Consider the following 11,960-nt stretch of genomic DNA (forward strand, 5'->3'; position numbering starts at 1 on the left):
GATAACAGTTGTATGAGCCCCTAATAAAATGTTTAAAAAAGAAAAAAGAAAATTGCAAGTGTATGGTTATTTAATTTGCCAATTATTGGGCAGTATAATTCTTAACCATCATGATAATTTGTGAATTATTCACAAATGTAAAAAACAAGATTGTTAGATTTCTTTTGCCTTTTTTCCTCCTATAGCCATTTTCCAATTCTGAATTCACATTCTTTTAATTAAAAAGTATAATGAAATACGACAAACTTACTCTTTGTTCTTTATCCCCTATCAAACACACAGATCTAAGTGTTGGTACCCATCTCTTGAACTCGCTCATCCAATTGTGTAATGTTGACTTAGGAACTAAAACCATGTGAGGTCCAGGAATGTTTCTATAATGCTTCATGTACCCAAGAAGAGAAATTGTTTGAAGAGTCTTTCCCAGGCCCTGCAAGATTTCAAAACAAGCACAATAAAATAAGCAAAACCACAATTTCACATTTAAACCTTTGTGTGTGTACATGTATCTATATATGATGTTACAAAATAAAAAATATTTGTAATAGCTAACATGAAGGACATGAAGGATCTTAATGTGTTCAATTATAAGTGTTACATAATTTAATCTTTGTTAAGTCTATGAAGGGAAGTACTATTATCATCATCCACTTAAGGCCCAGAAAGTTTAATTAAGTAATTTCCCAGGGTCACCCAGCAGAGCTAGAACTGAATCCTTCACTTCTTGACTCCATACCTTTCCCAAGCAAGTACTTTTAGCACTACATGTCACAAAAAATATTTAAACATTATACAAATAGTAACAAACATACAAGAATTAAAATATTTTAAAATATATGAAACAACTCTTAAGAGTTGGCATCGTGGGAAAAATTATTTATTGCTGATAAATATTTGAAGACCTCACTTTTTAAAATGGATAAAATATTCAAACTTGCTATTAACAGTTTACTTTTTTTGCATAAATGGTATTATTTACAAAATCTAAACAAAAGTCTATTTCTCACAATAAATTTAGAAAACTAATACTTGCAGATGATTAATTCCTCGTACTTAGAGATCCTACTTATGCAGTCAAACTAGTATAATAGTCTAAGGGTAAATTTGGTAATGTCCTAGATTGGCAATATTAATAACAAAGTTTTCATAAACTCAATGGTCTAACATATTTTGCAAAATAATCCCCTTTCCCCACAAATTTACTTCTTAAAAAAGACATAAATCACATACCATTTCATCTGCAAGGATACCATTGATGCCATTTTCATATAAAGATATAAGCCAATTTAATCCTCGGACCTGATAATCTCTCAATTTACCCCATTTCACATCTGAAAATAGAAGGGGAAAAGACATCTTTAAAGAAAAAAAATACAAATAATCAAGTGACTTCCAACTGTTTTAACTTGGGGGTACACATGACTACTCTGACTTTCCTATCTTCTAGACACTTGGCAAGTTGTAGGTCACAAAACATTTTTGTATCAGTTTGTAATAGAGCAGTGCTGTGATCCTAGAAGCTATACCATTAGATCATAGTCAAAACCAGCAGGGTTGTCTACGATAGACAGGTTTCAGCACAGCTCTCAGACTACAAATAAAAACCTAGAAAAACACTTGTTAAAAAGTTGGCCGTTATGAGCCCCTAATAAAAAGATTAAAAAAAAAAAAGTTGGCCACCAAAAACCTGATTGGTATCAGAACAGAGTCAGATATAGTGACAGAAGAGGGCCTCTTAAGTTGGAACCTATCAAAGTACGACTGGGGAAAAGCTGCCTCCACAAATTAGTCCACCTTAATGATGTGGATGGAGTAAAGCTCTTAGGACCTTTGTTTACTGATGGTATAAAAACCAGAAATGGAAATTGCAGAATAGGATCTTAAAAAATTGGAATTGTAAAAATGGAACTCCCGAAGACTGAAAATGACTGGTGTTGGACATTTTTAAGCAATCATACAATCTAGTATGTCAGGAATGACAACTTGAAGTAGAATGGTGTTTAGTTCATAAGCATTGGGATAATGAATTACTGTAGATGCAGTTAAACTAAAATTTAGCACCCTAGCATTTGAATTCCCTTATGAACCATTTAAATTTTGCTTTAGTTTTTAATATTTTGCTTTTTCAAAATAGGTTTTTGTTTGTTTTATGTTTTTCTGTGTCATACCAATCCAGGACAGGTAAATCTAGAGACAGTAAACGGATTAATAGTTCCTTGTGGGCATGACAAGGGAGACTGGACGGAAATGGGAATCTACTAACAAGGAATACAAGAATGAAGAAAATGTTTTAAAACTGATTGAGATGATAACTGTATAACTCCTCTTCATGTGACTGAACTGTTGGATTAAATTATATGAATTACATAAAGCAATCAAACAGTTTTTAAAATTTGAATAAATAAGGACCAGTGACAAGTGGAATTTAATTAAAAAAAAGGGCAGTACAAGATGGAATTCACAGGGATTTAATTGACCACTTCTGTGAAAAGAGATGATGAAGTTTGGTTTCATCAGTCAGATTAAGGTGAGGGTCGGTCTACTAATCAGATCATAAATCTGATGTAACGAACACTAATGACCAATACTCAAGTTGTTGGATGGGATCAGGACATCATACATAAAGAAAACAGTGCAATTTAAAAGATAGGAAAGAAACATCCAAAGTGGGTGTAGCAAGAGACTGTGAAGCTTGCTTTTTAACGCAGAGTAGTCAAGGCAAAAGGGCGAAATGATAGAATAAATTTGCTGAACAAAGAATTTCAAAAGGGGGATGGAGAAGAGAGTATCGTAATGAAATATGCAAAGACCGACATAGAAAACACAAAGAAAGAAAATGCTCAGCATTTCTCAAGGTACCAGAACTAGACATGTGAGCCGAGACTTGAATGACACAGAAAGCACCAAGACGGTCGGACCACAAAGTCACTACACCAAAAAGAACTTGTCGACAGATAACTGTTTCAGGAGGCAGCCTATCATCAAGAACCAATGGTAAAGAAAAAAGGTCAGTAATGACTGAATACCAATGGAAATATTCCAACAAATTGATGCACCGCTAGAAGCACTCACCATGCTATGCTTAGAAATCTGAAGACAACGTACTGGACGAGATCTTTATTTGTGCCCATTACACAGAAAAAAAGTATTTGATAAAATGAAGAAAGTATCAAACAGTGTCATTAACAATCACACAAAAATAAAATTTTGCTAAAGATATTCAAAAGGAGTTACAGCAGTACACTGATAGACTGTCAGAGGCTCCAAAAAATTTAGAAGAGGATTTGGAACAAAGGGTATGACTGCTGTCTGACTAATCTGAGCTGAAAGCAGAAAATAACCTGAAAGCTGGTTACACCTGTTTTATTGACGACAAAGGTATTTAACTAATCTCCTTGAGGGTCTTCCTCTTTTTTTGCAAGCCTTCTACTGTACTGAGGTGCTGTTGATTTTGAACTGCCAACCATGCAGATTACAGACCACCATACCACCAGTGCTAGGTACTAGGTATGAATAATGAATAAGATTCAGTCCTGTCCTAAGGCATTTATCGCTGAATAAGGGATAAAGATAATTAGACAATTACAATACAGGATCATATATGCTCACAGAATTAATTACAGGGTACTTGGCACAACCCAGTATGATGCCTCTTTTCACAAACTTTTATCTCCTGACTTGGAGCCCCGAATGGCATAGTAGTTTTGTGTTGGGCTGCTAACCACAAGGTCAGTAGTTTAAAACCACCAGCTTCTCCTTGGGAGTAAAATCAAGGCTTTCTTTCCTACTCCTATCAAAATTTAGTCGCTGAAACCCACAGGGGCAGTTCTACACTGTCCAATAAGATCACTGAATTGGAATTGACTTGATGGCAGTGAGTTTGGTTTTTGGTTTGGTCCCTCCTTATAACATGCTCAAAATATGAGACTACGTCTTGCCATCCTTTCTTCTTAGGAGTATTCTGGTTATACTTCTTAAAAGACAGGTTTGTTTGTTCTTCTAACATTCCACAGTACTTTCAATATTCTTCACTACCACCATAACCCAAAGGCATCTAGTCTTCTGTGGTCTTCCTTATTCAGGGTCAACTTACACATGCGTATGAGGAGACTAAAAATACCATGTCTTGCGTCAGGCTCAAGTTAGTCCTCAAAGTGACTTCTGATTATCTTCAACACTTTTACATAGATCTTGTGCTGATTTACCCAATGTAATATGTTGCTTGATTTCTCGAGTGCTCCTTCCATAAGCATTGACTAGGGATCCCTAAGGTGAAAACCCTACAAATAGCAGCATTATGGGTAATTTTAAAGAATGGAAATTCCAAGACAACTGTGCTTTTGCAAAGCCTGTACATAGACCAGGGCAGTCATTCAAACAGAACAAAGGGATATTACATGGTTTAAGATCAATTCGATCTGTATACTGAGCATATCACCTGAGAAACTGACCATTTAAAAAAGACCATGATGACTAACAACAACTGAGCTATGCAGATGATACTACAACATCTGAAAGTGAGAGGACCTGGGCATTTATTGTTGAAATCAGACTGGCTGTCAGTATGAGTTACATCTCACCGTAGTGAAAACAAAAATCCTCACACAACTGGACCATTGAGAAATATCAGGACAACTAAGAAATGATTGACGTTATCAAGGATTTCATTTTATTTGGAATTAAAAGCAATGCTCACACAAGCAGCAATCAAGAAATCAAATATATTGTATTGGGAAAATCCACTGAAAAAATGAAAAATCATTAATAGGAATATGATAAGCCTGACCTAAACAATAGTATGTTCAATTGCCTCGTATGCATGAGACTGCAGGACAGTAAGACCAATGAAGAACTGATGCCCTTGGAATATGACGCTGGCAAAGAACACTAAATACACCAGGGGGTGCCAGAAGAACAAACCTGTCTTAGAAGTATGGCCAAAATGCTCCTTAGAAATGAGGACGGTGAGACTTCACTTCATGTATTTTGGACATGATATCAGGAGGAACCAGTCCCTGCAGGAGGACATCATGCCTGCTAAGTTAAGAGTGTCAGCAAATTTTAAAAGGAAGACCTTTTTAGATTCACACACACAGCAGCTACCAAAACAGACTGAAACATAACGAGTATAAGGAATGACAGGACCAGCCAGTGCTTAAATGTTGTGTGAAGGGGATCACTGTGAGTCAGAGCCGACTTGAGGTCATGGATAATTCACTAGAAGTCGCTGCTATAATCCTGAGTAAAGTAGGTGTAATGGCTATGAAAGATAAACAAGGAATCATAAGTGTCGGAGCACCCACCCTGAAATTGTTTCTTATTTACAGGCATCAGAGTACTATTCCAGTCACTCAGTTCTCATATTCTGGTCCTACATACTGACTGATCTTTATCATTTCCTTTTTAATGCCATTACAAGTGTTTCTAAGCAAAGTTAGATCCTTTCAAAAAGACATAGGGGTTCTCTGGTGATTTTGATCTCCTCCTTATAAACATAAAATAAATTCTGTTTTTAAAAATCCTGCAGAAACACATCTCTTTCAGGGTTTTTTATATATCGGCCAGTATCCCAGGCTAATTACCAAGCATACGCTCCACAATTACCAGCGTTATTTTTGTGTTTTTATTACTGTTTTCTCTAAGTCATACATTCTCCAGTCTCTACTGAATACCATTCCAATAAAAAGCCAACCAATACTAGGGAAATTAATGACAAAGCAGGAATGCAACAGTATAATACCTCACCTCTAGCATCATACAAACTGATTATTCGGTACCCAAAACAAAGCCGTAAAACAGACTGAATGAATTTCTAACCAGACACCTGACTACAGTTCAGTTTGCAACAAACCCTAGGGTATGGTACAAATAACCATTCCCTATATAAACCTTTATAAATCATTTTATGCTTACAACTCTTGTAATAGCACAAACTGCTCTTCAAAACCAGGAACAAAAACTGTTGGGCTTCAGCAAAAACAAAGGGAAGTTTCTGTGCCACCTATCAAAATTATAAATAAAGCTTAGATCTGTTTTCTTTTGGAAAAATCACTAATAATTAAATTTCAGGGCAAAATTTTTTTTATAAAAAAGCATCAGGTGAAGGATAAACTGATCTTCATCACTTCTTTTTAAAAACATACATTCGGTTTTATCTCAATCAAATAGAAGACAAAACACCATCCCTAGCTTTACATATAAAGGAGCAACAACATATAGGTATTTTATATACTTTAGTAACTTATCATCATTACTATCACATTGATATACTATCGACTCTAGTTTTAAACAAAGATAAGGGTGCTCTACAATTCCAAAAGATTACTAAAACATTCCCTTTATAAATTACACCTCAGACAAATCAAAAACATTCAAATGATACTTAAAAGTAAGTTATTTTTAAATTAAGTAATAAAACGTTTCACATACATGATGGAGAGTCTTCAAATCGAGTGCAAACATTAGTTGCTTTGGAGCTTTCTGTTAATAGTTCTTCATCCTCTTCTTGTTCTGTTCTACGGTGTCGGTAACTGTAAAGTTTAAAATAAATCAAACAATTTAAATTTTGAGCTACATTTCAACTTAACTGTTAAGTTTATCAATATTCCATTTTTTAAAAAGCACTTAGATAAAGCCTAAATAGTGAATTCCAGAAGTTATCAGTCAATTTAAATCTGAAATATTTTAAGCAGTTAAAAAATTATTATATCTTAGGTTATAGTACAGTACCTTAGGTTAACCCGGAAACCAACCTATCACCTTGTTTTTAGAAATTACTAAGTATTTTGACAGGAAAAAAGAGAGGTCTAAGAATTAAAATTTTCAAATACGGCTTTACCCCAAAATCTGTAAAATTGGGTCATAAGGTTTTAAGCAGTGATTCTCATCGGGATTCTAATGATAATTACACAAAACACTTTTTAAAATCATTTTATTGGGGGCCTGTAGAGCTGTATCACAATACATGTATACATCCATTGTGTTGTACATATATTGCCATATCATTTCCAAAACATTTTTTTACTTGAGCCCTTGATATCAGCTCAATTCTCCCCCTCCCCCATCCTCCCTCCCTGATGATCCCTTGATAATTTATATATTCTTTTCACATCTTACACCAACCACTGTCTCCCTTCATCCACTTTTCTATTGTCTGTCCCCCTGGGAAGGGGTTAGATGTAGATCATTGTGGTCAGCTCCCCCTTTCTCCTCCTTCCCCTCTGGGTATCACTACTCTCATTATTGGTCCTGAGGGGTTATTTATCTGTCCTGGATTCCCTGTGTTGTGAGCTCTTACCTGTACCAGTGTACATGCTCTGTTCTAGCTGGATTAGTTAAGGCAGAATTGAGGTCATGATAGTGGGGTGGTGGTAAACATTAAAGAACTAGAGGAATGTTGTATGTTTCATCGGTGCTATACTGTACCCTGACTGGCTGGTCTCTTCCTAGTGATGCTTCTGTAAGGGATGTCCAATTGTCTACAATTTGGGTCTACAAAAAGGCTTGGGGTCTCCACTCCGCATCGAAAACTTTTAAAATACACATGTCCAGCTATTACCCACAGAAGTCAAATATGTTTCCATAAAACTAATTTTCTGAAGCCCTATCTATTATTGAAGGTTTCTTAATCTCCAAAGGTTCTCATTCAGTAAAACTTACTACCCAATTCTGAAACTTTCCATTTGACAACTACACTTTCCATCAGGAGCCCCGGTGGTATGGTAGGCTACATACTGAGCTGCTAACCACATTAAGGTGAGTAGGATTTGAACCCACCAAGTGCTCTGCTCCTAAGGAGAAAATATGCTTTCTGTTCCTGTCAAAATTTAAAATTTCAGAAACCCAAAGGGGCAGTTCTATTCAACCCTATAAAGTCAATATGAGCTGGAACAGACTCTATGGCACTGAATTTGGTTTTAGTTTTTTTTTTCTTTAATAAAGATGTTTGATCTATAGACAATACACAATAAATTCTACTACTGAGATGTCTAAATCTATTTTCTACGTTACACACCAACCAAAAAAAGTTAGAATTAGTTGCACTATCCATTCCCTGACATCATTTCATGATGGTTGCTTCAAAACTACATGCTTGGTACCCCTTCCTATATAGGCTATATAAGTCACTATGGTTGTTATAACCAATAAATTATATAATGCTATAAAACTATGGCATTATGCATTCCAACTTAATTACACATTTATGGCTAAATCCTGTCAACCCAACTGGAAGTGGTAAAAAAATAGCACTGAAACTTTTTGTTGTTGCTAAATTAAAAAGTGATTTCGTGTCTCGTTTTCACTCGACTGCTGTACTACCAGTTGGTAGTACTCATCAAGCAGTATTGTGGAAGACCTGGAGATCTGCTTCTGTAAAATTATAGCTGAGAAAGCACTATGGAGCAGTTCTACTCTGAAACACCCAAGGTCGCCATTACTTGGATGAGACAGTTAAAAGTTTATTGTGCCAACCTGGCCGATAAACACATGTGGGATTAATTAAAGGGCAGAGAGATAAATGGCTCTGTAAGCCTCGCCTTTCAAGTTCTTGTGTTTCTTGCTTTCTGATGGTCAGACCAGGGTGCAGGTGCCTTAGCCAGTTCCCTGCTTCAGCTGGCAAGTCTCACTTCCTGCAAGACAACCCTGAGGAGATGCTGCATGGACCTACCCCGATGCAGCCCTGGGTGCTGGAGCACCCGTGTGGAGACCCCTGCCAGCACTGAGATGCTTACACGCTCACTGATTCGGCTTTCCTCCTGCAGTCGGCATCATTGCCTGTGTTTTGTGAGATGGAGGACTTCATGGATTGGTGACGGACATATAGGCTAATGTTGGACTTGGACAGCACTGGGTCGGGATGTTTTCTTGATGCTCACTTAACCTTTATTTAAAACTCTCTCTTATACATGCGTTTCTGTGGATTTGTTTCTCTAAAATACTCAGACTAACACACTTGGAATTGACTTAGTGAATAGCAAGGCTTTTACAGAACTGATTGTCAAAAATAAATTTTTAGATTATTTAAACCACTCATAATTACTCACTCGCCAACTGATAATAAGTTCTGTTTCTCATCCTTTTTTATTCGTGGACGTCCTGGCTTCATCTTCAAAGGTGAAGTTGGCGTCTTCTGAGCAGCAGGTTGAATGAAATGTGCAAATAGTTCCGTCTGCTTCAATAAATACTCAAATCTATTTGCACGGTCAGTTTGCTGAAGAAAAAAATTTAAAGATACATTTGATCAGCCTCTCAATAAAACTTCAGATTATCAAATTTTCGAGGTGCCTCCATTTAATGAACTCAGCAATAAAAAAGAACAAATTACTGACCCAAGGATGAATGTCAAAAAGATGTTAATCTTAACAAGCCACATAGGAGAGACTACATATGAGAGCTCAAAAACAATAGTGAATAACTGAAAGATAATGGCATATTCTCCCTATCGTACATGATTAAACCCAGTATTATTCTACTTAAATCAAACCCTAAAAATGGCAAAATGAACGAAAGAAAACCGATCAGACATGATAGGAATAAGGAAATGAATGTAAGGGGCAGGAGCAAACTTCACTTTGGTAAACCCACTTCTCATCATCATGACAGGTCAAACCCGGTCTTTGAAAGTCAATCATTACTGCCACAAAATCCCAGAACCCTGTACTAAGCAAGAGCCTGACTGAGAAACAAGTATTTCTCAGTACATCTGCCACCCAGGGCTACACACTTCTGAAGCTGCCATGTTCATTTCTAACCCTTCCACGAAGAATTCTGCACTGGATTTACACCATGTCAAAAAGGCATCTAGGGGCTCAAACTGCATTCCTTTTAAATGCTGTTTTGAGAAAGAAAATTTGAAAGGTGAAAACAAGGAGATGCGGTAAAGTTTCCAGCATTCTCACAGCACAGCGCTTCTTAGCCCTTGCAAGCATGAATAAGCAGGTACACTACGATGGAAGAGATTCCTAGGCACAGCTTTCCTGGCCTATTTCTCACCTGAGCAGTTTTCAAGTTTCACAAATTTCTAACAAGACCCTGTGATCATCTGTGACCTTGAAGGAAGTCTACCAAGGTTTTCATGTATACATTTGGAAATCTTAGAACAGCTGACCTCTCCAACTGCCTCAAGTACAACTTTTGACTGGACTTTTTAAGTACTCTAATGAGACTAGTCTTCCACTGTTTAAAACACATTTTGTTTGAAATAAATCTGTCTGCATGAATTGAAACCCTAGTAGCAATGCTTTTACTTACCCTGTGTATTTCACTGAATTATAGGCATAAAACTACTGCATTTATATCATACAATACAGCCCCCCACTCAAAAAAAAAAAAAATTTAGAAGTCAGACACTGAACAATAAAAGTAAATATATTCAGCGGTAGAGGGAAAATTCATTCAAGAGCTAAGTCTACTGGACTAGTGCCAAAGTTTAAAGTTATCAGTTTGAAAAAAATGTTTTAGATCGTGAAGTATTAACTCATTTGTTGGTATCAAAACCACTCCTTCCTTTCATATCTGCCACCTGTCACACTTTTAACTATTCCCTACTAGCAAATGTTTGAAATTTCCGCTTTTAGAATGAATTTTTAAAAGGTAAAAGGCATCCAAACACTGTAATGCTGCAAATGGAACATATTTTTTAAAGCAGAACTCCACTTTAAAATATCACACCACTGTAAGAGTTTAAGACCAACTTACTATGTAGAAAGTATGTAATCTTTCTACATCGCAATGGCAAAAGGTTGTTAAAGAAATCCAATCTGTACAATAATAGCAGTGAGACACCCTAATGAAAGATGAACACATTTCTTGCTGGTAATGTTCTATACACATAAGACTCAGCCCTTTTTCTTTTTGAAAATTACAAACTGATTAAATATTAAACTGACACGTTTTTCTTTCCAATGGGGAAAAAAGCCCAAAACATGCATGCAACTCTAAGATGTTGAGCATGAAATAAAGCTGTATGCTTAGAATTATATAAACTTTGGAAATCAACACGGATGATATTTGGGTTCTCAGACATTAAAGAAATGTTTTTGAATAAAAGCTTTTCTACAGTATTCAAAATGGCTGAAGAGGTCTTCACTATTTCAAAACATTTCCAATCAGCAATATCATCTTTAAAAGTTGTTCAATTCAACAAATTCTGTTGTGTGTCTATCAGAAGTGAAGTACTTTATTTCCATGTAAAGTTTTCATTACCATCCAGTACTAAAAAGAAACAATCGGTCAATTATGTACATTTGTCAGAAGGTTTAAGTATTCAAAATTAAAATAAAGCAAGGTTAAGGAGCTAAGGATGGGGAGTGGAGTGGTACTAAAATTTTTACCAAAATGGTCACAATAAGCCTAACTGAGGTGATCTTTCATGACAGACAGGGGCCTGAGGAGGGGTGAGATGTAAAACTCTTAAGATCACACCTTTCTAAAAAAAGGAACTTTCAAGGGGCTCCAAATGTCTTGCGATAATACTTGTACTATATGTGAATTATATGTCAATAAAACTGTTAAACAAACAAAAAAGAGAAATAACCTATGAATGCACACAACATCATAGGTACCCTCAAAATCACTAAGCTAAGTGAAAAAGAGAAAAGATGGTGACGTACAGCCTTGGAAACCCACAGGGGCAGTTCCACCTTGAACTACAGGCTCACCATGATGTGGAACGGAATTGATGGCAATGATGAAATGGAACTGCTGAGCAACACTGAATGCAATTGAGTAAAAACTAAATTTACCTTGTTCTCCATCAGTACTATTACTTAGTTTCCATCAGTAGTGCTCAGCATCCTGGATTCAGAAATTGAGCAGATAGCAAAACTTGCTTATAGTTAGAAAGTAGCAAATGAGAAAGTGAGTTAGTTAATTGTGCCAGCCTGGCCGATTATCACATGTGGGTCTGGTTGAAAGGCGGAGGGATAAATGGGTGGTGAAGCCTCGCCTTTCTAGTTCTC

General features: G+C 36.3%; 1 protein-coding gene across 1 annotated transcript in view; it reads right to left on the bottom strand.

Annotated features, from left to right (window-relative positions):
• SMARCA5 (SWI/SNF related, matrix associated, actin dependent regulator of chromatin, subfamily a, member 5) overlaps positions 1 to 11,960 on the bottom strand; it is a 53,174-nt gene that overhangs the window by 30,683 nt on the left and 10,531 nt on the right. The window contains exons 3-6 of the mRNA XM_004708748.2: positions 9,045 to 9,211; positions 6,430 to 6,530; positions 1,231 to 1,331; positions 251 to 430 (exon numbers count right to left, since the gene is read on the bottom strand). Coding sequence (XP_004708805.1) covers positions 251 to 430; positions 1,231 to 1,331; positions 6,430 to 6,530; positions 9,045 to 9,211 — 549 coding nt within the window. The remainder of the gene's footprint in view (positions 1 to 250; positions 431 to 1,230; positions 1,332 to 6,429; positions 6,531 to 9,044; positions 9,212 to 11,960) is intronic.

This window comes from Echinops telfairi, unplaced genomic scaffold (assembly GCF_000313985.2).
Source record: "Echinops telfairi isolate 266 unplaced genomic scaffold, ASM31398v2 ScPeMD7_5868;HRSCAF=6743_0, whole genome shotgun sequence".
NCBI classification, from domain to species: domain Eukaryota; kingdom Metazoa; phylum Chordata; class Mammalia; order Afrosoricida; family Tenrecidae; genus Echinops; species Echinops telfairi.